At 45.0% G+C, this 27,196-nt stretch overlaps 1 protein-coding gene and 1 long non-coding RNA gene across 5 annotated transcripts in view; one reads left to right on the top strand and one right to left on the bottom strand.

The window, feature by feature from the left end:
- The window catches only part of PRICKLE2 (prickle planar cell polarity protein 2), a 327,112-nt gene that overhangs the window by 245,547 nt on the left and 54,369 nt on the right, over nt 1-27,196 (top strand). For 3 of the 4 annotated variants that reach the window (XM_059663056.1, XM_059663057.1, XM_059663058.1), the window contains one exon: nt 25,420-25,533. In XM_059663056.1, coding sequence (XP_059519039.1) covers nt 25,420-25,533 — 114 coding nt within the window. Of the gene's footprint in view, nt 1-24,975; nt 25,110-25,419; nt 25,534-27,196 lie in introns of those variants that run through there. The other variant, XM_059663059.1, reaches the window with a different exon arrangement.
- On the bottom strand, nt 21,815-24,219 carry LOC132215227 (uncharacterized). The gene is made up of 3 exons (XR_009448486.1): nt 23,987-24,219; nt 23,171-23,749; nt 21,815-21,908 (listed from the first exon to the last, which is right to left on the bottom strand). It is a non-coding gene; the product is annotated as an uncharacterized LOC132215227 (long non-coding RNA).

Raw genomic sequence — 27,196 nt, forward strand, 5'->3', positions numbered from 1 at the left:
AGCCATTTGTTCATTCCACGGTTGTTTATTAAGTACCCTTATTCTGTTGTGATTTTGGTGTGGCTGTGGTCCAGGTTTGGTATAAAACCGGAGTTTCCCAACCCCTGTGTTACATAGTGCTTTGTGTGGCAGGGAGTAGCTCCTAGCAAACACAGAACGTCTCTTTTTGTGGAAGACCCACACAGACTCCAGGCTTGGTGCTGGCCTCCCGGAGCTTCTCAGTACCTGTCCTCTGAGCTCATAGTGTTCAGGAGTGTGAGCTTTGGCACTAAGTAGCTCAGTGTTCAGATTGGACAAGTTAATCCACCTCCAGGAGCTTTCATTTCATCATTTGAAAAATAAGAATGTTATTACCTAACTACAGTGTGTTTGTGAGGATTAAATAAAATAATACCTTAGCGTGGGACTTTAAAAATGGCAGATTCAGCTTTTCTTTAAATAGCCAGAAACAGCCCAAATGTCCATCAACAGCTGAATGAATAAACAAATTGTATTTTATCCATAGAGTAGACTACTACTCTGTAATAAAAAGGAGAGAACTCTTGCTGTTTCCAGCAACATGAATTTATCTTAAAATCATAATTCTGAACAAAAGAAGCCAGACCCAAATAAGTGATCTACTGTAGGATTCTATTTATATGAAACTTCAGAACATTTAAACCAGCGGTTCTCAACCTGTGGGTCGCTAACCTGGGGGTCGAACGACCCTTTCACAGGGGTCGCCTAAGACCATCGGAAAACACATGTATAATTACATATTGTTTTTGTGATTAATCACTATGCTTTAATTATGTTCAATTTGTAACAATGAAATTCGGGGTCACCACAAAATGAGGAACTGTATTAAAGGGTCGCGGCATTAGGAAGATTGAGAACCACTGATTTAAACTAGTCTGTAGAACTGAAAGCAGATCAGTGGTGACTTGTGGGTAGAGGAGGTAGGGAAGAGTGGGAGGGAGGAGTTCAGAAGGGCAGAGGGAACCTTTGAGGGCAATAGGTGTTTTCACTATCTTGATGATGCAGATGGTTTTGTGAGTACTGTGTATGTATATGTCAAAACTTATCAAATTGTATACTTTGAACATGGGGTTTATCTTTAACTACCTCAATAAAATGATTGATTGATTGATTGATTGATTGAATGAAATGCTCTTTAGCAAACAGGAAGGCAGGCATCCTCTCTCATGTCAGTGATGGAGTCTTCCTAAGGTTCCATGGTTGCCTCGGGATGTAACTGAGCCTTTGGCCAAGAAGCACTGTTAGAAAGAATTGCTCAGTACTAATTATGCATAATAAAAAGGAGATCTGGGACAGAAACTCATCAACATCCAGATGGATGGCACTAAAAAGCCATTTCCACAGACTGGCTTCTTTCATCATCTCTTTTAATTCCCTAGGATGTGCCTAACATGTAGTTGGCACTCGATAAATAGTGGTGGCAGTGGCTACTGCTATAGCAATTAGAAAGATTGATTAAAACTCAATGATCAGATCTTGCAAAGGGAAGCTAATTATCCAAACAATTTCCGAACCTGCATTTTCTGAACCAATAAGAGAAGTTCGAAAGCTCTCAGTTTGGGAGGGACCAGGGCTGCCACATAGAGTTGTAAGGTTTGTCATTACACAAAGGTGCCTGGCCAAGGGGGTGATTGGAGGCTGATATTCACCTGGGCTCTGATGCCTCCCAAAGGAGGGGAACGTTTGGTTCACCAGAAGGCACTTTAGAACTTACCTGACTGGGATGCAGGACTCTTCCCAGATGGGGGCTTGCTTTTTCTAATTTGTAGTTGGGGGAAGTCTTTTTCTCATTTCCACAAAGGTAATAAAAAGTCTAGCAGCTACCAAGAAGCAACTGTAAACATTAGTCCAGCTCAATGGCTTTTCACTTCTTACTTCTTAATCCTGGGGTTCTTGGAGACCTGCTTTCCGACTCTTGAGCAAAGGTGTTGGGCGAAGGGTGGGTCCCCGTCCTCACTGGCGTTGAGGGGTTGGTGTGAGGAGGAGGACAGGGTATGCTTTCCCTGGTTTCGATGGCCCGGATTCTGAACAGTGGGTCCTTTTTTGTTCTCTCCTTCCTCCTCCATCGTTGAGCAAATCATTGCAAGTATCATAACCTGTGATAAAGAGGCAGGCAGGGAAAGGGGCAGAAAGGCGAACCAATTAATTTTGCCAACTGCTGGGCAACTATGTTCATGTTGTTTGAGGGAGAGGGTCAAGTCAAGCTCTGTGGGTAAACTTGAGGTTGTATTGTGCATGTCTTTTTTGTTGTTGTTAATCCTCACCCACTGATATTTTTTCCATTGATTTTTTAGAGAAAGTGAAAGGGAGGAGTTGGGGAAAATGATAGGAGAGACAGACAGAGAAACACTGATGTGAGAGAGACACAGTGGTTGGTTGTGTCCCGTAAGCACCCCATTTGGAACTGGGGATCGAATCTGCAATTGAGGTGCATGCCCTTGACCGGGAATTGAACCCAAGACCCTTTGGTGGACTGGCCAACACTCTAACCACTGAGAAACACTGGCAGGGTGTGCATGGTTTTGAAGCACCCATCCTCTCCTGGACCCCATTCCAATGTGGATAAGCAAGAATTCATCTGGGAGGTGAGTAGGACATGAGAAACAGCTCTGCTCAAATGCGGCCCGTGGTGGTCTTTCCGAAGCATAGTGATTAAAAGCCTTGCTGTGTTATCGGGCCACTGGAGACCAGACGCAGGTCTGCCACACTCTGGCCATGGGTGTGATTGGAGCAATTTGTTTTACCTGGTGAAGTCATTCTTTCTCTTCCATAGCACAAAGATAGTAATGCAAAGGTTCCCCTTACAGGGGAACTAATACAGAACCTGTTCGTTAAAAACATCCTATCTAATAAAAGAGAAACATGGTAATTGGCTTACGACCGCTACCCTTCCCATTGGCTAATCAGCAAGATATGCAAATTAACTGCCAGCCAAGATGGTGGCTGGCAGCCAGGCAGCTTGAAACTAACATGAGGCTTGCTTGCTTCAGTGACGGAGGACTCCAACGTTCCCCGCCTGCCTTGCCGGCCTCTGAGCTTGCAGTTTAAGAAACATTGTAACGAATATAGAAGCTAAACAAAACCCCAGAAACCTGCTTTCAGTGAGCCGGGGTCTCAGAGCTGGATTTTTATACATTGTTTCGATTATAGAACCGAAACAAACCAGATACCTGCTTTCAGGAGCGGAGGCCTAAGAGCTGGAGCCTCAGAGCTAAAGCTGGCCCAGAATGAAAAAAAAAGAAAAAAGAAAAAAAGGAGTGGTTGGGAGCTTCCGTCACCCGCCAGCCTGAAAACAGCCCTCAGCCCCTCACCCAGACTGGCAAGGCACCCCAGTGGGGACCCCCACCCTGAAGGGTGTGTGACCAGCTGCAAACAGTCATCATCCCCTCACCTAGGCTGGCCAGGCACCCCAGTGGGGACCCCCACCCTGAAGGGTGTGTGACCAGCTGCAAACAGCCATCATCCCCTCATCCAGGCTGGCCAGGCACCCCAGTGGGGACCCCCACCCTGATCCAGGACACCCTTCAGGGCAAACCAGCCGGCCCCCACCCATGCACCAGGCCTCTATTCTATATAGTAAAAGGGTAATATGCCTCCCAGCACCGGGATCAGCGGAGCCGCGAGGCCTCCCAGCACTGGGATCAGCGTAACAGGGGGCAGCGCCCAAACCCCCTGACCGCCCTGCGGCTCTGTGTGTGACAGGGGGCGGGGCCACAACCTCTCTATCGGCCCTGCTCTGTTCCTGACAGGGGAAGGCGCCCCAACCCCCTGATCGGCCCTGCTCTGTGCCTGATAGGGGGAGCTCCCCAACCCCCTGATCGCCCTGCGGCTCTGTGTGTGACAGGGTGTGGTGCCCCTACCCCCCCACCCCACGGGCCCTGCTCTGTGTGTGACGGGGTAGAGCCATAACCTCCCCATCGGCCCTGCCCTGAGTGTGACAGTGGCAGCGTCCCAACCCCCTGATCTGCCCTGCTCTGTGTGTGACAGGGGGCGGTGCCACAACTCCCCTATCGCCCCTACTCTGTGAGTGACAGGGGGGAGCTCCTCAACCCCCTGATGGGCCCTGCTCTGTGAGTGACAGGGTACGGAGCCCCAACCCCCCTGATGGGCCCTGCTCTGTGCGTGACGGGGGTGGTGCCGCAACCTCCCCATCGACCCTGCCTTGAGTGTGACAGGGGGCGGTGCCCCAACCCCCCAATCGGCCCTACCCTGAGCGTGACTGAGGGTGGCATCGCAACCTCCCAATCTGCCCTGCTCTGTGCATGACAGGGGGCGGCGCCCCAACTCCCCAATCGGCCCTGCTCTGAGCCCGACCAGGGGCTGCACCTAGGGATTGGGCCTGCCCTCTGCCACCCGGGAGCGGGCCTAAGCCATCAGGTCGTTATCTCCTGAGGGGTCCCAGACTGCGAGAGGGCACAGGCCAGGCTGAGGGACCCCCCTCCCCCCCCCCCCCCCGAGTGCACAAATTTTTGTGCACCAGGCCTCTGGTCCTTTAGAATAAAAGCCTAATATGCTAAGTGTCCAGTTGTCCAGTCGGCCGTTCAACCAATCAAAGTGTAATATGCTAATGACATGCTAAGGCCGCTCAACTGCTCACTATGACGTGCACTGACCACCAGGGGGCAGACAGCCGACCAGTCGCTATGATGTGCACTGACCACCAGGGGGCAGACACTCTGACCAGTAGGTTAGCTTGCTGCTGGGGTCTGGCCAATCGGGACTGAATGACATGTTCCAGGCATGCCCTGGAGCTCTCCCAGTCCCTCCCTGGGTGGCCAACCTCCTGTGTCCCTCCCCAGCCCCGATTGTGCACCGGTGGGGCCCCTCGACCTGTCCTGTACCCTCTCACAATCCGGGACCCCTCGGGGGATGTCAGAGAGCTTGTTTTGGCTCGATCCTGCAGGCCAGGCCTAGGCACCCCACTGGTGCATAGATTCGTGCACCAGGCCTCTAGTTAGATATAATTACCGATTGGACAGCCAATTGGTGTAAAAACACTTTTCTTAGAAAGGCCCATCTGGGAAAACAAAACTGAGATCTAAGCCTGAAGCTCTTGTTCAGAGATTAGGAGGGAGAAACTATAGAAATAAGACTGTAGGAATTATTGAACCTAAACCTTGTATTTGATATCTAAGAAAACAGTCTCAGAAAAGGTATATGACTTGAACATTGTCACATAGAGCCAGAATTTAGGAAACAGAGTTAATTTACTTCACTGTTATTCCCCTTAGACCAATGGTCGGCAAACTCATTAGTCAACAGAGCCAAATATCAACAGTACTTCTTCAAAATAGACTCGCCCAGGCCGAAAACCGACTTCTGCGCATGGGCCACGAAGTTTCAATCACACTGTACATGCGCGCCTGCACGTGGTATTTTGTGGAAGAGCCACACTCAAGGGGCCAAAAAGCCGCATGTGGCTCGCGCGCCGCAGTTTGCCGACCACGGCCTTAGACCATCCAAGGCAAATACCCAAGAACAGGGTCTGGAGAATCACAGGAAAGGGGGCTTCCAAGTCCAGAAAGAGCATGAGTCAGAAAGCCCCTTTAGACAGCTGTGTATCTGAGCGGCCTTGACCAAGTGTCTTGGCGCCTTCTAGCTCTGTTCCCTGTTTGGAAAATAAGGCTGTGAAATCTTTTCTTCCCAGTATAGAGTAGAATAAACACGGTAATGTTCCCACATTGTTAGGGAAAAGGTGATAGAGTTCATGAACAATAATTGCTATTCACAGTCTCTAGAGCAGTGGTTTTCAACCTTTTTTTGGCCACGCCCCACCTAAGCATCTCTAAAATCCTGATGACATACAATTCTTATTACTCAAAAAGTGAACTCCTATACACGGAGAGGAAGCCTAAACGGCCATTAACTTGGTCTAAACAAGCTTCCAAAGAACATGGCATCCATGAAAGAGAAAAATAAAAGAACGACAGTTGAAGTACTGAGGAAGAAATCACTAAGAAATTGTTTAAAAAATAAAATCTGAAGTGATACGAAAAAATAGCAAAGTTTCAAAACATATAATAGGGAACTGAAATGTATAAATATGTCACAATATATATTTATATACTGTATATGAGGCCCCTAGAACCATAAGAAATGCAAAAAAATCACTGTTAATAACTCATTCTCGAATTGCCCCCCCCCCTTAAAAATCAAAGTGCTCCCTTGTGGAGCGTGTGCCCCACGCTGGGAACAACTGCTCTAGAGCCTTCAAAATTTTTGTCCTTTTGATCTTTCAATACCTGAGACACATCTTAACATCTCTAATTGTTTATAGATTTGTTTCTCCTTCTGTTTCTGCCTTGTATATTTTTGAGGCTTTATTTATGGATGTCTTTAAGTGTATGATTACAATATATTTTTAGAGTTTTCCTTTCATTTTTTCAACATCCCTTCTTATGGGTTTTGTTTTTTATGGGTTGTTTTTTTTTACATTTAACTTAACATGAAAATCTTTTTTATGGTTCTTAAAAAGTTTCTGAACAGCTGTATTCATAACATTTCCCAGGAACATAAGTAGTGAACTGGCGGCTATTACGAAGTAATGAACAAGTTGTATCACTGGTAATTTTTGAAATGACCAAGGATCTATTAACCAATTATAGCTTCCCTTTTTATCTCTCCTAATTGTATTTCCTTAAATTCTGGTTTGTACAATATTAACAGTGCACACTAGCTTTCCCTTGGTGAGTAGCTGCAAGATACGCTTTCTATTGCTTCATTTTAACCTTTTCTTGTAGATTTACTTTAAGTAAGCAGCATATGATGGATATTGTTTTCTTTTTTAATCCAAGTTGATCATTTATCTTTTAATTGATGAGTAGATATATATACTTTTATTATAATAACTTCGATTATTATTACTACCACTTTTTTTCTGGTTTTATTGTTTGCCATCTTTTCTCCTTTGCTTTTTTCTATTTTCTTGACTGCTATTTTTTAGTGACGTTTTCTGAGTTTCCTTCATTTTCCTTTACTTGTTGGAAAGCTCTAGAACACGTTTCTATTCTTATAGTGGGTGACCCCCAGTTCCTAGTATCCAGCCACACTGACCCCTGCCCCTCTTCAAATACCCCAGGGCCCCTCCAGCCTCAGGGCCCCCACACTGCTGGGCCTAATCCTTCCTTCCCACTTCATTCATTTTTTACAAACATCCAGTTATTTGCTGTTCCTGTCTTCTTCTAAGTATGACAGGGACCTGATGTGGTGTACCATTTCTTAGATTTTAGTGCCAATTGTTAGATTGCTTACAAAAGATTTTCTCTCCCGTCCTCAGTAGCCTGCAGCTCAGTCTAATTCTGAGCCATGTTACCTGACTTTGAATTCAGATTTGCTCTGGCGTAAGTAAAATATAATTTTGAATAGTTTCTCTTTAAAGCAAAATCATATCAATAGTAATAATTTTAGGGTAATTTCATGTCTTTGTATCCTTCACTTAACATAGATAAGAAATTATTCTGAAACATTCCATTTTTATATCTATTTCCTAAAAATGTACATGTAAACTAAAACTCTCTCCTTTTTTTTTCCTTTTTTCTTTGGCTATGCCTTTAATGATGTGTTTAATTGTCACATTAAAAAAGAATTCATGTACAATGCAAAAACAACCCTACAACACATACTCTAACGAAGTATGTATGGTCAGAGATTCCATAAGATGCTTAAAGATGCATTTTCTTTTCTTCTATTTTCAATATCTAAAATGTGCTTGTGAGCCATTAGTTAATATGCATACACTTAAAACAAACCATTTTATGGTATTGAATAGTAATTCCTTTAATTAAGTACAGATCTCTTGCATATTTCCAAAAAAGGTTTTAGAGGCGCTTTTGGTGGAGTAAGTAAAACGAGGGTAAGGACTGCGGAGGGCAGCGAAGGGAAAGAGGCCCACCCCACAGAGGCCGGAGGACTGACGGCGCTGCTGAGCTGGGCACGGTCTCTGGCTGAGCACGTGATGGTATCTGCTGCATCTGCGATGCGACCCATGGCACGTGGGTAAGCGTTGTTTTAAACCAGACGTCAGCAATGCCAGTGCTGCACAGGGCCTGCCCAGCCCTGCTATTTGGTCTGAGCCCAGCTGATATTGAGTTCTCTTCTCTGCCAATTACTCACTAATACATTTGGTCGCGTCTCAGGCCACTTCAAAAGCAGTCAGATGACTGTGTCACGGGCTAGGAAGAGGTGCTACATAGTGGGAATTGTATGATCTGTAAAATGTTGAGTGCATGCCCGAGGCTGAAAATGCAGGAGCGATAACTTGCCCGTTGTCAGGGGCGATTTATTGCGCAGGTCTTCTCCGTGGAAACACGGCCAAGGCTGAGTTCCCAGGTCCTCTCGTTTGCTCCAGAGCATTCCCTAATTGTCTCAGGAAAGTTGCTTTTGAAAGGACTCAAATGTAAGTGTACGTATATTGTCTGACTCATTTTTCTCCCACTGATTTTCACCATAGTTTCAGACAAGTGTTACCGCAGGAGAACATTTGGTCCCAACATGTAATGAAAATCACTCCCAGCTAGTCACATTCACGGAGACAGAAAGAGAACAGGGTAGAAGGGATGGGGAGTTAGTGCTCAAGGGCTATAGAGTTTTCCTTTGGGAAGATGAAGGTGGATGGTGGTGATGATCACCCACCAATGTACTCAGTACCATTTAAAAATAAAGTGGTAAATTTTATTTACACTTATGTGTATTTTACCACAAAATAAATCAATACCCGAAATAGAATAAAACAAAGTAATAAGATATAAAAACGTAGTCTCAGGAATTAAAGCAGTCGCTTCAAGAACCACATGGCCTTTCTTAGGCGTGAACCTGAGCCCATTCACTTCTCTTGCATGGACCTCTGAGAAAGAGAAATTGTCCACGTGAGCCAGCTCGCATGGCCCTTGCTATGTAACATATGCACAGAACATTCAAAGCGCACAGGCTTCCATATAAGGCGGGCGATTTCCACCTTCTTTGGAATTGCAACTAGTCCATGTGTCTTTCATGATTAATAGCCACTCTAGCCTGTTTATTATTCAAGGCTTTAACAGGAATCACAAGCTTGAAGAATAAACTGTGACTGCAGTGGCCATTGATTCATGGAATGCTCAGGGCAGAGGTAATCCTGTGACTGGTTTATGGAGACGGTGCAGTGAAGCAGGAAAGAGCATGAGCTTTGAGATCAGACCTAAACTTAAGTCCTGGCCCAGGCTCTTTCTCCCGAGCAGGGAAATACACTGTAACCTAGCCAGTCCTCATTTTTCAAGTATCCTAGTATCAGCACATTCACCCATCTGTCAAAATTTGTTTGTAACCCCCAAAATCAGCATTCACAGCACTTTCAAATACATTCCCAGGTATGTATGGGGAGGGGGGACTTTGAACGGCCCCGTGTGCATGTTGCCAGCTGAGGGGAGCGAGGCGATGTTCTACTTTTGGTCCATCTCTCATACAATCAGCAAGTGTGCTTTTGTCACCTATGTAGTACCATGTTTTTTGCATTTGTGCTTTTTTTGGGGGGGTGCTTTTAAAATGGTCCCCAAACTTAGTGCTGAAGTGTTGCCTTGTGTTCCTAAGGCAAGAAGCCTGTGAGATGCCTTATAGAGAAAATACATTAGTCAGTCTTTGGTCAGCATGAGTTGTAGTGCTGTTGACTGTGAATTCAGTGTTAACGAATCAACAATATATATTAAGGTGTTCTTAAATAGAAACGCACATCAAACAGGGATATGGACCCATCCATTGACAAAAATGTTGTGAGCAGAGGCTGGTGGGAATCCCTTCCCATATGTCCTTTAGGTCAATGGCTTAGTAGTCACTAATTCAGTGTTCACCATGACTTTGCAGAACATATCCACCCTGAATGACAAGAACCAGCTGTACTTCCCTTTACAAAAGGTAACCTCTTGCTCACACATCACTTCATTCTTTCCCTGCTGTGGTGAGAAGTAGGGCTGTTCACAAATGATTGGCTCCCTCTTCTTCCAGGCACAGGGGGCAAGTGGGAGATTAGACATTCTCACCCCCATGCACATTAGACATGGCCATGTGACTTGCTTTAACCAATGAAATGTACTCAGAAGAGACATGCATCACATCGAGATAAAAGTGTTTCTTTACTAGTGTTCTGCTCCAGCCTTACTTTTCTCTGCTGATATGGAAACGGCATTGTAGAGTTTCCATCACCTGACTCTCTGCCTACCCTTATCAGAGATATAGTGTGAGTGAGAAATAAAACTGTGGTGTAGATAAGGGTTTAATATACAGAATATATAAAGAACTGATACAACTCAACAACAGAATAAAAGCCAACACAATTTTTAAATGGGCAAAAGACTTGAATAAACATTTCTCCAAAGAAGATATGCAAATGGCCAATGAGTACATGAAAAGTTGCTCAACATCACTAGTCATTAGGGAAATACAGATCAAAACCACAATGAGATACCACTTCACGCCTACTAGGATGGTTATAATTTTTTTAATGGAAAATAACAAGCATTGGCAAGGATGTGAAGACATTGGACCCCTCACACATGTACATTGTTGATGGGAATGCACTGTTACCACTGTGGGAAACAGTGTGGCTTGCTCCTCAAAAGGTTAAACACAGAATTGCCTTATAACCCAGCAATTCTGCTCCTACGTATACACCCAAAAGAACCGGAAGCAAAGATTCAGATACCTGTACACCAGTATTCACTGAAGCATTACATTAGTAAAGGTGAAAGCAACCCAAGTGTCCATAATCAGATGTATGGATAAGCACAGTGTGGTCTGTGCATGCAGTGGAACATTATTCAGCTTTAAATGGCATGAAATACTGACAGATGCAGCCGAATGAGCCTTGAAAACATTATGCTAAATGAAATAAGCTGACAACAAAGGAAAAACTTGTATGATTCCACTTAGATCTAATACCTTGACTAAGTTAATTTATAGGGACAGGAAGTAGATCAGAGATTCCCAGGGGCTGGGAGGAGGAGAAATGAGGAATTGCTGCTTAATAGAGAGTTTCTGTTTGGGGTGATGGAAAAAGTTGGAAATAGAGAGTGGTGATGGTTGCACAACATTGTGAATGTAATTAATGCCACTGAATTGCACACTTTGAAATGATTAACGTGGCAAATCTTAAATATGTTTTACCACAATAAGAAAAAATATTATTTTTTAATTAAAAAACAACTGTAGCCCTGCCGGTGTGGCTCAGTGGTAGAGTATTGACCTCTGTATGAACCAGCAGGTCAGATTTGATTCCAGTCAGGGCACCTGCCTAGGTTGCAAGCTGATCCCTAGTAGGGAGCATGCAGGAGGCAGCCATCAAGGATTCTCTCTCATCATTGATGTTTCTATCTCCTTTCTTCCTTTCTGAAATCGATAAAAACATATATTTTTAAAAAACTATCCTGCCTTTAAAAAAACAAACTGTAGTGCAAAGCTGGTAGCATTTTGGTGGTGTTTGTTTCTGTGGCATCCTACAGAAACCTTCCTATCTGTTTCTCTGGAATCGCATAATATAGGATTTTCAGAGCTATATGGCCATATCTAACATTGAACCTGCAGACCAAGGTCTTACCTGCACTGATCTGTTGGCTTCTCGGAACAGGAAGACTAAATTCTTGCGATTGTATTCTTGATACATTTGCAACGTAATGGGCAGGCAGTGTAACCCAGGCTGAAAGTGGCCACAGTGGCCAGAAATCCTTACTTCAGAGTATCAGTGAGCTCCTTCGTTTCCATACTTTTCCATGGATTCTCACCTTCAGTTATTTTATGTGAAAGAATGAAACTGCCTTAAATGAACTGATTCCGAACAAAGATCGCCTGTATTTTAAAATGGGTTTCCCACAATGTCCTGTGATCAGCAAGGCCTATTTAATAAAGAATTCTTCTCGGAATCATAGCATATCTGTCAGTATGCATCACGTTGGACAGTGAAAAAGTTGAATTTGTCCTAGGATTTCTTCTGTTGCTGCTTTCTAAACTTTCTTCAGAATGGGTTTACATGACATTGTGGGTCTGTACTCACTAATAATAGAGGGGGGAAATGGACTACTTATGTTGTATATAAAGTATAAAATCAAAAACAGTGATTTAGCACAGGAAATTCATAAGGAGTTCACTTAGGAAAGAGATAATCCAAAACTCAGATATTTATTAGGGACACATAATGCTAGGTGTTCACCCAATACTAGTGTCTCCTCCTTTCTTACAGATAAAACCTGATTTTATTCTGGGCAGCAATATGCTCAACTAAGGATTATATTTTCCAGCTTCTCTTGGAGCTGGGTCTAGCCAAGGTGTTAATAAATAGAAGTTGGATAGTACTTCCAGGAAATTTCTTTAACTGTTATTGATCCAACTGGGAGATAGGTCTTTTGCCCCTTGCCCTACCCATCTTCTTGCCTGGAACATGAACATGATGGCTGGAGCTCCAGCAGCCACCTTGTGATTTTTGAACATAGATGCCACGAACACTTGGGGTAGGGGTACAGAGTAATGGAAAGAGCTCAGATACTTGATGATTTTTACAATATGCTGTATCAGCTCTAGACCACTAAGATTATTATTGCTAGCAGCCCAATGCATTCTAATCTCCAGTGTTGTTACTTTCAGCAATAATACTGCTATGACCATTACTAGTATACACAGCTTTGCAGTTAACAGTGTGTTTTCATTCTATCATCACTTTGACCTTCACAGTCCTGTGAGATGAGTGCAGTTATCTAGTCTTAGAGATGATGACACTGATGCCCAGAGAAGTTAGGTAACTCAGCCAACGTTGCCGACTTAGCATTTGGCATAGTCAAAATTCAAACATTAAACATCAAATGCAGCTTCTTTTTCCTACATGGTAGGCAAATATTAACATAATTGATGTTTGAGTAAATATTTCAGAAATGGAGGATTTTTTTTCTCATTTTTTAAATAGAGAACCACTCACCTACCAGAATGCAGTTGGCTGATCACATGCAAGCTTAAAGAAAAGGTTTTACTTATTTAGGTTTGAGGTGGGGGTTTTGTTGTTGTTTTTCTTCCTCATAGAGACCTACAGCATGTTCCGCTCACATCCTTTTTGATAGAAGACAAATCAGCCAATACAGACATGTTTTAAATGTGTGTGGTTTTGTTTTGTTTTTTTTCAGTCTGTTTCATACCTACGGATTTAAAAGGAAATAAGAAGGGAAGAAAGGAAAATATATATAAATAAAGGGCAGCCCTGGCTTGGGCTTCTCAGTGGTTAGAGCGTTGGCCTGAGCACCAAAGGGTCTCAAGTTCGATTCCTGGTCAAGGGCGGGTACCTGGGTTGCAGGTTTGACCCTGGTCAGGGCACATACGGGAGGTAACCAATCGATGTGTCTCTCTCACATTGATGTTTGTCTTTCTCCTCTGTGTCTCTCTTCTCCTCCCTTTCTCCTTTCTACTCTCTCTCTGAAAAAGCAATGGAAAAAATACCCTTGGGTGAGGATTAATGCCCCCCCCACACACAAAAAATAATTAAAGAAAGGGCAAAATTCTGAGGAGAAAGAGGGAGGGGATATGGAAAAGACTAGGAGACAGAAAACTAAATATTTTGAAGTACATGTCAGCTGAGGTAGATAACTTGGCTTCCTTACAAGAAGTTCTATTTGCAAGAACCATCTGAGGCAGAGTAGACAACAGATAGTTGTCATCATACCCTTTGCCAACAATCTTGAGGTGTTTACAGCTCTTCTATTCTTCCCTTGTTACCTGTGTAAAGAGAGTTTGCCAAAGAAACTGACTTTATAAGTTTCTGTCAGTGATGTGCTGGAACTGGCTCAGACAGTATCACAAGATCCACTTGGTCAGTTTTTTGGAATTTTGTCAGCCAGTTGTTAAATGTAGCCATTTTTAAAGCTTAGTTATATAAACTTATAATTAAATTATATTTAAAAACAAAGGTAATACATAATCAAAACTCACCACTTTATAGTTCCTTTCCCATGTTTCACTATTATCTATGCTCTTGAGGTCATGTCATCGGTTCGATCCCTATGGTGGAACCACTATGTAGTGCCATGCTACTATGCATCTCTTCCCACCCCCACATCCAGTGACGTCATGTTGGTAGCTTGAAATCAGCCATGATAAGATTATTTACACCATTGAAATTGGCAAATGCTACAGATTTAGGAATTTATTGTTTCTTGAACCTTGTAGTATTTTTGTCTGCCTCTAGTGGCTTTTGCATTAACTTTGCATTATAGTCATTTGCCTACTTGTCTTATACACTCTACTGAAATATAAACCCCTTCAACCAGGGGTAGTTTCTTATTCATTTGTGGGTCCTTTCCCCATAAGCACTCAACAGTTCCTTGCATATAGTAGACTGCTTTAGTCTGCTCTGGCTGCAGTAACAAAATAGCATAGACTGGGTGGCTTAAACAACAGACTTTTCTTTCCTCATAGCCCTGGAGGCTGGAAGTCCAAGATTGAGGTGCCAGCAGGGTTGGTTTCTGGTGAGGACTCTCTTCTTGGCTTGCAGACAGCCACCTTCTTACGGTGTCTTCACTATGCATTGAACTTCTGGTGTCTCTTCCTCTTCTTGCAAGGAGTTTAGTCCTTTCTAATTATAACCCCACCCTTACCATCTCATTTAGCTTTAATTACTTTCTAGAAGTCTCTATCTCCAAATACAATGACATTGGGGGTTAGTGCTTTAACGTACGAATTTTCAGTAGAGGAGGACACAATTCAGTCCATGACATAGGCATTTATGATTATACATTAGAATGCTTGAAAGCAAAGAAATACAGAGACTTTACTGTGTGCCTGTCTCTGTACTAGTTACATGATGCCATCTGAGCCTTAGCATTGCTTCAAGGTACATATAGGGGTTGGCAAAAGTAGGCATATGGAAAAAGACATGCAAGTTATGATTATATTAGCTTACAAGAATAAACTGTGTTTTGCATACTCACAACTGTAAATCTACTTTTGCCCACCCCTGTATTATTATCCCCATTTACAGATGGAGATATTGACTCTATAAGAGGTAAAGTAACTTGCCCAACTATGGGCAGATGGTAAGTGTTCCATTCAGTGTTCAGCCCCAAACAGTGTGACTCCAGGCTCCAAACATTAACCAATGTAGGAAATTGCCATCCTGCTTTTTTCATACGTGTGTGTGTATTTTACCTAATGACAATATTGAAACTGTTACCAAAAAGAGTAAGCAACTGTTGGGGAATTTTTAGCAGGACATATATGTGAGTATACAGACATTCTGCAAAGAATGTTTTGGTAAAATTGGGATGGGGAGTCTTTGTGTAATTGATTAAAAGAAATAAATTAAAAGAAAAATATTTAAACTCCACTATCTTCCATTTCTGGGGCCTTTTCTGTAAGCCAGCATAAAATATATAGCTGTCAAATAATGCTCCAAACTAATGGAAAATACATTCTAACTAAACTTTGAGCTTTAATATTCTAAATGAAAATTTTATTTTTTTAATTTTTTTAAATATATTTTATTGATTTTTTAGAGAGAGGAAGGGAGAGGAATAGAGAGTTAGAAACATCAATGAAAGAGAAACATTGATCAGCTGCCTCCTGCACACTCCCCACTGGGGATGTGCCCGCAACCAAGGTACATGCCCTTGACTGGAATCGAACCTGGGACCCTTGAGTCCGCAAGCCGACGCTCTATCCACTGAGCCAAACCGGTTAGGGCTAAATGAAAATTTTAAAAACTGAAAGGTTTGGAGAGAGTCAGCATGTGAGAAAGAGAGCACGTGTAAGGAACAGGAGAGAGAGAGAGAGAAACATCGATGAAAGAGACTCAACATCGATCAGCTGCCTCCTGCATGCCCCTTACTGAGGAGTGAGCCCGCAACCTGGCATGTGCCCTAACCAGAAATTGAACTGGTGACCTCTTGGTGCATTGGTCAACACTCAACCACTGGCCATACTGACAGGACCAAATGAGTGTTGTTTGTGTCCCTTCCTCTTAAAGAAACTATATTGTCAGTTATTCAGTCCATTCATCCTTCTCTTAGAATCTTCTCCATCCACCCCCACGCCAGTAATCTTTGGTGAAAAAGCAAGTGCTTTGATGGTCTGAAAGGGACATTCCATGAGTTTTACTTCATTTCCTCCTGACACCTCACCTGTGTATTCTCTTGCTTCATGTCCCTGTCCAAATCCCTTGTTAAACCAGAAAGTGGGAAAGATGAGATTTGAATACAGTGTGCATTCATTCAACAAGCATCTGTTGAGCACCTACTACATGCGAGACCCGCTTCTGGGAGTATATGGTGAACAAAGTCCCAGGCGTCCACATTCTAGAAAGAAGAAAGAGACATTCAACAAGTAGATTATGCATCAGCAACTGCTTAAGTGCTTTGAAGAAAAGCAGGTTAAGGGTTTATCAGCACTATTGATACTTTGGTCCAGATCACTCTTTACTGTGGGAGCTGTACTATGCATTGTAGGAGGTTTAACAGCATCCTTGGCCTTGACCCACCACATGCCAGTAGCAGACACACACACACACACACACACACACACACACACACACACGGTTGTGACAACCAAAAATGTCTTCATACATTTTCAAATATCCTTGGGGGTCAGCAGTAGCCCCTGGTTGAGAAGCGCAGGTCTAGAGAGTAAGAGATGGCTGTAATTTATTAGTTAGGGAAGACCTCTCTGATAAGGTGGCCTTTGAGCAAAGATTCGACGCAGTGACCATGGGTATCACGTAAATATCTGGGAAGAATGTTCCCAGCAAAGGGAATGTTAGTGCAAAGGCTCTGATGTGAGAGGACAGTAGCGAGCCCATTGTCAGCAGAACTGGACCAGAGGATGATAGAAGGTGATATGGTCAGCCAGGTTTTAAGGGAGCGAGATCATGGGAAGGACTTTGGCTTTGAATCAGAGGAGGATGGGAAGTCATCAAGGGTTTTGAGAACAGCAACATGACTTGGGTTGTAGTCTAATAGGGTTGTTCTTGTTCTTGCTGCTGCATATAGAGTCAGCTATGGGACACAAAGGTGAAAGCCAACATCCAGAGCAGCCATGGCAACGCGAGCACTTAGTCATGGGTAGATGGGTTGTGAAGTGGCAGGGCAGTGACTGGAATCTGGATATATATTTTGAACCCACATCTAACAGTTTTCTGTTGAATTAGTCGTCGGATGCAAGCAAAAAAAGTATGTGCATGGGTGTGGGGAGTGTTTGAAACACTCCTCTTTGAAAACACCCCAAATGAGTTTTTCTTTCTGATTCTCTCTCCTAATCCTATGGGAGTTTAAGCATGATGGAGACATTGTTGAGGCACTAGATTTTAGACTGTTATATCCTAAATTACTTCCTGAGTAAACCCATTACAATTATAATGTGGGTCTCCTGGAGAAACAGAAAGGAGCCAAACTTGGTAGGATTTTACGGCTTAGATGCCACTGAGTAGCACTTTTCTCCTGTTGCTTGGGGAGTGGAAGTCTGGCAAGTGGGGCAAAATGAGCAGACGGGCCCCCCGAGCAGCCCATCACCACGGCTCATCGCTGCAGTGCTGCCTGATTGTTCTCCAGGCCCCATTTGGGAGCCAATATGCACATTTCATAAAAACCACCACGTGCTGCAAACTCAGGCAGCGTCTCTCCTTCCTCTGCAGCACCTGCCTCCTGAGAGCTCAGGCGAATTCTAGATATTGCCTCCCCTAATTGAAGTAGATTAACCGAGTATCCAAACTTCTCAAAATGCAGGAGAGGGAGACTGTGAAATAAAGGCCCATCTTCTAGTGCAGTGGTTCTCCACCTTGGCTGCACATTAGAATCACCTGGGAATCTTTTTAAAATCCTGATTTCTGGGCCTCATCCTCCGGAAATTCTGTTTCTTTGTTGTGGGGTGAGGCCACAACGTTAGTCACAAAGAAATAGAATTTCTGGAGGATGAGGCCCAGAAATCAGGATTTTAAAAAGATTCCCAGGTGATTCTAATGTGCAGCCAAGGTTGAGAACCACTGCTCTAGTTGGTGTCTGGGTTAAGATGGGCTCTTTTGAAACCTTCTAAATGTGCCAGCCTGTGCTGGGGATTACACTCCAGGAGTTCTACCTTTAAACCCTGTGGAGTCATGTTTTCTTTCCCCTCCAAGCAGTGTTTCTCCTAGTGTGGCGTGAGGTGTTATTAAGAATGCAGAATTCTGGCCCCACCTGGTTTGGCTCAGTAGATAGAACATCAGCCTGCGGATCAGAGGGTCCCTGGTTTGATTCTGGTCAAGGGCACATGCTCAGGTTGCAGGCTCGTTCCCCAGTAGGGGGAGTGCAGGAGGCAGCCAGTCAATGACTCTCTCTCATCATTGATGTTTCTAACTCTCTCTCCCTCTCCCTTCCTCTCTGAAATCAATAAAATACATTTTTTTAAAAAAAAAGAATGCATTTTTTTTATTGCTTAAAGTATTACAAAGAGTATTACATATGTCTCCTTTCCCCGCCCCCCCCCCCCCCGCCCTTGACAATCCCCTGGCCTCCCCTACCCCCCAGTGTCTTATAAAAAAATAAAAATTAAAAAATTAAAAAAAGAATGCAGAATTCTGGGCTCCTTTTCATACCCAGAAGAAGGAAAATGTTCAGTAAGGTCCTCACATGATGCTGGAATTTGCTAGCATTTGAGAGCCATTGATGTATCATTTAGGAATTGCATTTATTTCCTAGTGAGGTTGTAAATAAAGAAATAGTTTATTTCTCTCATTGGTAAAAGACGTTCAGAGATAAGCAATCCAGGGCTGGTATGGTGGATCCATGGTGTAATAAAATACTTCCCTGCCCTAGCTGGTTTGGCTCAGTGGATAGAGTGTTGGCCTGCGGACTCAAGGGTCCCAGGTTCGATTCCAGTCAAGGGCATGTACCCTGTTTGCGGGCATATCCCCAGTGGGGAGTGTGCAGGAGGCAGCTGATCGATGTTTCTCTCTCATCGATGTTTCTAACTCTCTATCCCTCTCCCTTCCTCTCTGTAAAAAAACAATAAAATCCTATCTGATAATAGACAAACATGGTAATTGACTGTACCTTTGCTACACCTCCCATGGGCTAATCAGCGCAATATGCAAATTAACTACCAACAAAGATGGTGGCTAATTTGCATACTGCAGACAGGGCGGGACAGCGCCATCCCACCTGCTCTGCCGCCATCCGGGCCTGCTATCTGCGACCCAGGGCAGCGAGCATCTGTGTGCGACCTAACCCAGGGCGGCAGGGCAGCAGCGATCCACCGGCCCGCCTGGGCATCCTGTGTGCGACCCAACCCGGGGCTGCACCCCAACCCCTGGATCGGCCCTGCCCTGTGCGTGACCCGGGGAGGCGGGGCAGGCACCAAGGGATCAGGCCTGCCATCTGCCACCCAGGGAGCCAGCCTAAGCCAGCAGGTGGTTATCTCCCGAGGGGTCCTAGACTGTGAGAGGGCACAAGTGGGGCTGAGGGACACCCCCTTACTCCCCCCTCCCACACCAGTGCACAAATTTTTGTGTACTGGGCCTCTAATATATATATATATAAAAACTTCCCTGCTTAAGGTTACTTAATGGTACAGGGTGGCTGCTGGAGCTCCAGCCATTGTATTTACATTCCAGACAGGAAGCAGGAAGAAGGGGGAATGGGCTCAAATGGGCCTTTACCAACTGTTTGGCACCCTTTAAAAGAGCCATCCTAGAAGTCACATCCTTACATATTATTGGCTAGAATTTATTCACAGGGTCACTCATAGCTACTAGAGAAGTGCAGAAATGTTGTTCTTAGCTGGGCATATTGATGGTCAGAGTGAAATGACGGTGTTCTTATTAAGGCAGAGGAAAATGGATGGAGGGCAGCCATACCTATCACAACTCGCTTACACCCTCATGCCGTGGTGTTGTGGGAAGGCTGTTTAATTCGGAGTGCATCGCGTTTTACTCACTGTCAGTTCATTTTGGACCATGTGTTGGTCATTTTGTGGAGAACAGCAAAGGGAAATGTTCATCATTTCTGCAGTCAGTCATACAAACGCCCTGGAAGTCTACTATCTCTTTGTCTTTCTTCTTGATAAGGGAGGCTAAGACCTCCTCCGTAAACAGGGAGAGGAGGAGGAAGCCAAGGCCAAAGGTGGTTCTCCCACTTCTTAGCTCTGTGCTGCTCAATCTGGTGAGTATGCATACCAAACTCCAGGATGTGGGCGGGGTTCACAAGATATGTGTGTAGAAACACTCTGGGCATGAAAACATTCAATAAATAAATACATTCATGGATCCCTTCTTCAAAGACGATGAGGGGTAGTTGAACCTGAGATCAACCGAGAAAGTCTGACTTCTTTGTTGTGTTCCATCTTTAAGAAACCAGGGATGCTTTTGATACAGAAAATGTCCCTATGAGCCCTTTCCCTAAGGAGTTTTCATTCTTGCCAGAGCTGCTGGAACTCCCTGGCTAAAATGTATGTGCAGAGTTGGAAGGAGACACCCGCAAAACTGAGTGGGATTGGACACATGCCTTCCCCTCCTCTGGGCTTTCTGGGTCTCTTGGAGCAAACAGGAATCCCTCCATCTGCCTGGCAACCTCCTGGGGTTGGAGGGAGGGAGACCCTAGGGCAGTGGTCGGCCAACTCATTAGTCAACAGAGCCTAATATCACCAGCACAACGATTGAAATTTCTTTTGAGAGCCAAATTTTTTAAACTTAAACTATATAGGTAGGTACATTGTTATTAACTTAATTAAGGCTTAGGAAGAGCCACATTCAAGGGGCCAAAGAGCCACATGTGGCTCGGGAGCCGCAGTTTGCCGACCCCTGCCCTAGGGTAACTCTAAACCTCTCAAATCCTGGTCTGGACCACAGCAGGGGCATTACCTGAGGAGAGGTTAGAAATGCAAATGGTGAGTCCCGCCCCAGGCTTACTGAAAGAGCAATGTGTGTTTCAACAAACCTGTCTGGGGTTCTGGTGCAAGCCAAAGTTTGAGACCCATCACCTTATATAAAGCACTGTGCCCACTTTTTAAAATTAGCACACTTTTCTCTCCAGCGAGGAGTCCCTGACTCCCTCCCTTCTGTCTGTGCCCAGGCAGAAATGCTGTCAAAAGTGCAAACAAGCCCGGTCTCTGGAACTGGGCGAGGCCTGGCTCTGTGGATGTTGTTTGCACACTGACTAAGGTCTGACAGTCCGCCAGACAGACTGCAGGTACTGCCAAACTTTCCTGTTGGGAGTGACACCTTAAATAAAGGCCTTCAGCTACTTGGTTTTCATAAGCCAGTTTATTGTATTCAAAATGCTTTTGTGGGGCGGGGCGGGCCGGTGGTGTCGGGGGTTGGGTGTACCTAGTACAGCTTCACACAGGGCAGAATCACGAGGCACCTCTACCTGGGAATGTTTAAAGGGACCAAAGTTTCTAGAACATTCAATAGACCTGCTCTTGGAGAAATATGACCTGGACATCAGTACACACACGAGGAAAAATAGAGATCAACATACCAGGTAATAGCTTGGTAATGATCATCACTGACAAAATGCTGTTGGCTTTGCTCATTTATTTGTAAAAATTAACAAGTGAAACATGTTGGGGCTAAAATGACCAATCTGCGGGGTTCCCAGGGGTGGTGTCCAATTTAATTTGTGGAGCCCCAGAAAGTATCCTGGGTCTTTCCTCTGGCGTGTGTTCTGGGGCATATCGTCCTGTTTTCACAGAGGATGGCAGAGCGCAGCGCATGCAGCATTTCTGGATTCGGCCAGACAGATTGGGAATTCAAGAGAGTGGATTCTCCCTCATTCCCATCCATCTTCTAGTCCTCCATGCTCAATAAAGAGCTTGGAAAGTCAGATCAATACCAGGTGGAAACACAGAAGCCAACATGAGAGGGTAACTTTTTCTCCTGGACTGAACCAGGCTTGCAGACGGCTTGATCAACTCATTGTAAGTCAGATCACCTACAATAGGACACAGGGGTGATTTGGTAGGTTGTTAATGAATATTAGCTGATCTGTTTTTAATAAAGGGGCATCCCACTAATTAGGTCAATTTTAAAAGCATCCACCAAATTATTGTGCGAAAATATTTTAGCACATTTCATATATGAGGCATTATTGGAATACTGGTAGAACGGACACTTTTCAGTGGTGGTAATCAGTGGGCTTGAATTATAAAAGACAACACAAGATGTCTGGCCAGGAAATGTAGGCCTATGTTCCCTCTGTTGATTTAAGAATTCAGAGTCTAATATAGGCACCCCTATGTTCACTGCAGCATAATTTACCATAGCCAAGATATGGAAGCAACCCAAGAACTCATCAATACACGAGGGAATAAAAGAAAGTGGTGAAACATATATACAGTGGAATATTACTCGGCCAAAAATAAGAACAAAATCTTACCACTTATGACAACATGGATTGACCTAGAGGGCATTACACTAAGAGAAATAAGTCAGTCAGAGAAAGACAAACACCATATGATTTCACTTATATGTGGAATCTAAAGAACAAAATAAGTGAACAAACAAAGGAGAAACAGACTCATAGATATAAAGAACAGACTGATGGTTGACAGAGAGCAGGGGGCTGCGGCGGGTGGGGGCACTGGGTGAAAAAGGTGAAGGGATTAAGAAGTACAAATTGGTAGTTACACAATAGTCACCGAAATGTAGATTACAGCATAGGGAATATAGTCAATAATATTGTAATAACTATGTATGATGCCAGGTGAGTACTGGAACTATCAGGGGAACACTTTTTGAAGTATATGATTGCCTAATCCCTATGCTGTACACCTGAAACTAATACAAAATAATATTGAATATAAACTGTAATTAAAAAATCAAATAATTAAAAAAAAATCAAATAATTAAAAAAAGAATTCGAAGTCTTGAGGATGGCACACAGCATACCAAGATATTGATTTACCTCCCGAGAACCCCTGGCGTGCTCTGTCACTGCATGTTGGGGACTCCTATGCCCTCCAGCGTCAGGTGTGGGGGACTGCTTTCCAGGTGTGGACCTTGCCCAAGATGGGCAGTCAGGTCTTTCTCTGGGGGATTTGGGTTTGAGCAAAGCTAGTCAGTGTAGGAACCGAGGTTGTATAAACTCAGGTTTTATGGGAAACCTTAAGCTGTGAGAAGGTAAGAAGCAAATCTGCGGGGAGAGACGCATAGAGGACACTGGGCTTGGAGCGATGAGCATCCCTGACCGATCACCTTTCAGCGGCAGGCTCCGTTTCCTCGTGAGGCCCGGGGGTACTGCTGGGTTTCTGGAGAAAGCATCACACCTTTATATAATTTTCCATTTTATCTCTGCAATCAAACTAGCTCAAGTAGCATTTTTTTCCTTGCCACCCTCTTGGTTAGACTGAGATGAGTGAGGAGGGGCGGGGTTCGGTCTAACTCTACAAGCTGACAGTGTTGCCCTGCATTTTCAAATGGAAGGAAGTCCAGGAAGCCTCTGGATTGTTCCATGTGGAGTATGCCAGGCTAGATAACATACTGATTACATTCATGTCATGTGTTGCTATTCGGGGGCAAATGCTCTGCCTACGCTCTCACTGCATTGCCCCGATCTTCCAATGAGGCTTCTGCGTGGTGAATGTAACTTGCTGAGGACACAGGCATGGAGCATGTTCGAGCTGGGCTGGGGTGCGGGTCTCCCTGGCCATGACACGGACGGTGCAGGGAAGACTCCAACCTGGGCCAGCTGTGGACAGTGGCAGAGAGGGCCTGGCTCAGGCGCTCGATCAGAAGGGCTCTCAGGGACTCACAACCTGGGCAGTGAAGAGGGGGCTGTCTGAATAATGAGGGGGGCACAGCTCAAGTGAGTTCACTATCAAGAACCCACAGCGATTCCCTCGATGTCCGCATTTGTACCTACCGTTCCGGAACCATCATGGGTGTTGTGAGAACTGCCAAGTGAGGTTGCAACAAGGCCTTTCTACCAGCAATTATTTGGCTTGGGAGGCAAAGCCCTTCTCCAAGACACGGAGACGGAGACGGGGTCTGCTTTTCACACCTGGCACTTACCTGAGGAGCCATATGGTGCCGCTCCTCTGAGGGGCTCAGCACCAGCTTCTAATTCCAAATGAACTCGTCATCTGGCCTTTTATTTCTTCTCTGGAGAGTGCTGGGAACCTGTGGGCGGCACAGAACCTGGAGCGGTCCTCCCCTCCCAGGAGGTGGCTCCCTGCCAGGTGCCGGCAGGAGCCTTGCAGAGGCCCGGCCTCCCCGAGCCAGCTGGTCTAGGACAAGACGTCTGTTTACGGTTGCCTTTGGGATTTGATTAAGAGGATGATGTGCGCATGATGGTGAATGGTTGCGATTATTTGTTAGGAAAATAAAGGTGGCTTTCACATTTTTTAAGGCCTTGTCATTGCAAAGCCTTTCCTCCCCTCTCTTCTACTGCTTACGACTTCCTTTCTGGAGATCGGAGTAGACAGAGCTGTCGTACCTCTTCGTCCCAGCATTCCCAAAGCGGCGTGCATATCCAAGACTCCCTAAACTCGGGAGTTCGACCAAGTTTGTGGACTGTGACGAGCATGATGAACTTAGAGCCCCAAGTCTTCTTTCTTCCCTGCTATTGAATGATTGCCTTGTTTCTCAAGAGCTGGTCATGATGCTCCTAGGAGATAGCTGGAAAGTATTTTCCATGATGTCATCTGAGCGTGCGTGGTTTTTTGTTTGTTTGTTTGTTTGTTTTTGTCTCTCCTATGTAATAGCATACCACTGGTTTGGGTCAGTTTTTCCTTTCCCTAGTTTTGCATGCAGCTGGATGACAGAATGTTTTCTTTTCTCAGACAAAAATAGGTGCTTGGTGCTTCCCAAAGTCATCGTTAGGGTTAACCTGGCTTAGAAAGTGCACGCATCTGCCCTGTCATCAGCAGGAGCATTCTAGGATGGACAGAAATACTCCCATTACTGACGATTTTTCACTGCACGCTCTGTATCCAGATTCAGGGGCTCTTTCTGACAGATGGGAGCTGCCTGCCCTCTCACAGGGCTCAGGGCCTGGAGGGCTTTGCACGTAGGAGGCGGCTGAGGGATGTGAGTGCCAGAAGCGGGCTCTGACTCCAGCGCTGCCAGGACAGGCACTGACAGATCCCGCTGGCTCAGGAGGCATGTTACACGCTGGAGACGAGCAGGGAAAATGGTAAAGTCAGCTCCGGAGCCGGAGCCGGAGAAAGCCCTAGCCTCCGGGTTCGCCAGCATGGTTGCCGATGTCTCTTCTTCCAGGAGAGTTCGCTGGCTTTTGTCTTTTCCTTGGAGAGAGAGGGAAAGCCCCCAAGAGCCGGGGGATTTGCTGGGCTCTTTCCTGAAGAAGGAGTTTCTCTGCTGGCAGTGAGAAACGCATGCCGCTGTGTTCCTCGCAGGGTGGGACGGCGGGACGCAGCCTGTGTCCTGCTGTGGGCATCATCTCAGACAGCGGAACGGCCGGTCACCTGTGCGCTTTCCACCCTCAGGTTCACCAGTACTACAGCTGTCTCCCAGAAGAGAAGGTTCCTTATGTCAACAGTCCCGGGGAGAAGCTGCGAATCAAGCAGCTATTACACCAGCTGCCGCCGCATGACAATGAGGTAAGGGGCTGGGGGGCCTTAGGGAGCCTTCCTTAGAACCTTCCCCGAATACCTACCTACCTTTCCACAGTTGGAATGCTGTGATCAAGATCTCCAAAGAAACATTCTGGCCGTTTAGTTTAGGTTTTAGCTTCCTTAATTAGAGCCAAACACAGCTCTCAGACACCTTCTGGAGAGCATTACCAAAAAGCAAAGTCTCAGTATGGGCTGGATTCGCCTGGCACTGCTAGCGCTCTGAGGTTAGCCAGGGAGCACGAACATTTGAAGGCAGAGTTCAGGCTTTCTTAGTTGAAGAAGAATGGGCGAGGCTGGTTTCCTGAGCATCTGGGACGGTTGAGATTCCCTGGGCAGTTCAAACCCTGCAAAGACTTTGTGACTCTCTTGAATTTTCAGCCTCATCTCACGTTAAATGAGTGCGCACATTTCCCACGCTCCACGGCAGCTGACGTTATGTGCTCAGATGTGCAGCTCTGAAAATCTGTGTTTTTGTCGTTTAAAGTCCAGCTTGCTGAGGTCACCCTTTGCACCCTTGAAAGTCTGGCTTGCAGGCTGTCCTGTTCTCTGAACCCACACCCACAGCGCTGTGAGCAGGCATTTATCTTGGGAGATAAATTGATCCTAAAGGGACATTTGTAAATATACTTTTAAACGCTCCTCATGCTTGAGGGGTTTAGATTTGTAAACTAACCATTAATTGTTAAGTATCGGGTTTGTAAAAGTTGTAATCCCATAGAATTGAATTGTCCACTGAACTGGATTACATTTTAAACAGAAACACAATTTTCGATTGAAAAGAGAGGTAACCCCTTGGTGAGACACCAGCTACCCACTGTCCCACCCGCAAGCTGGATCCCAGAGAAATGACTGAGTGCTTCCTAGTCTTTACCTCCCCACATCTGAAAGAAAAGGGTAAATCAGGAGCCACGAAAGTGCATTTGAATAAGTGATAAGTGGAGCAAAAGCTTACACGCTGAGGCAGCTCCTAGACAGAGGGCCATGATTCCCTTTCCTAGGGTTCATTTCAGACTTCGTTTAAAAAGTGTAAAAATAATGCTTCCTCTTTAAAGCTGAAAGCAAACCTTGTAACCTGACGCCCAGTTAACTAACTTGGAAGTGAAAATGCGGGTTTTTACAAGCAGGAGGGGTGTGCCTGTCTTTAAAAGCTTGTCCATAAAGTGCCAGTAACCACATAGTCCGGGCTGCTTGGGGGCCCTGGGTTCTCTCCCGGAGAGAAGCATCCGCATGAAGACGGTTTCTTTTTCTGTTAACTTTTTACGTGGCAGAGGGACCTGATCCGCTCTGTTCTGCTTTTAATGGTTTATTCTGTGTAAGGTTAACTGTGGTTTCATGAAAAGAGACCTTTCAAATCCCTCCTTCCTGCTGGTGAGAATTCCTTCCATGGGGCCCGGAGGCAGTTTCACCCATTTAGACGTGGCCCTGTGGGGAACAAAGGGTGATCCTAACGTAAACATTTGATCATTCTTTTTTTCACCCAGAGAGGACAGTTTTGATATCTGCAGCCGCCCTGGTTTTTAAATTAGGACGCACCAGCCTAGTTCAAAGGCCCCCTGGAGCCATCGGGCTGACAGGCATCTGAGCATCTCAGTGAACCTTCTGATGCTCAGATTATTCTGAAGTGAGGCAGGCGGTGGGGTTAGGGCCC

The sequence above is a fragment of the Myotis daubentonii genome, chromosome 14, assembly GCF_963259705.1.
Source record: "Myotis daubentonii chromosome 14, mMyoDau2.1, whole genome shotgun sequence".
NCBI classification, from domain to species: Eukaryota; Metazoa; Chordata; class Mammalia; order Chiroptera; family Vespertilionidae; genus Myotis; species Myotis daubentonii.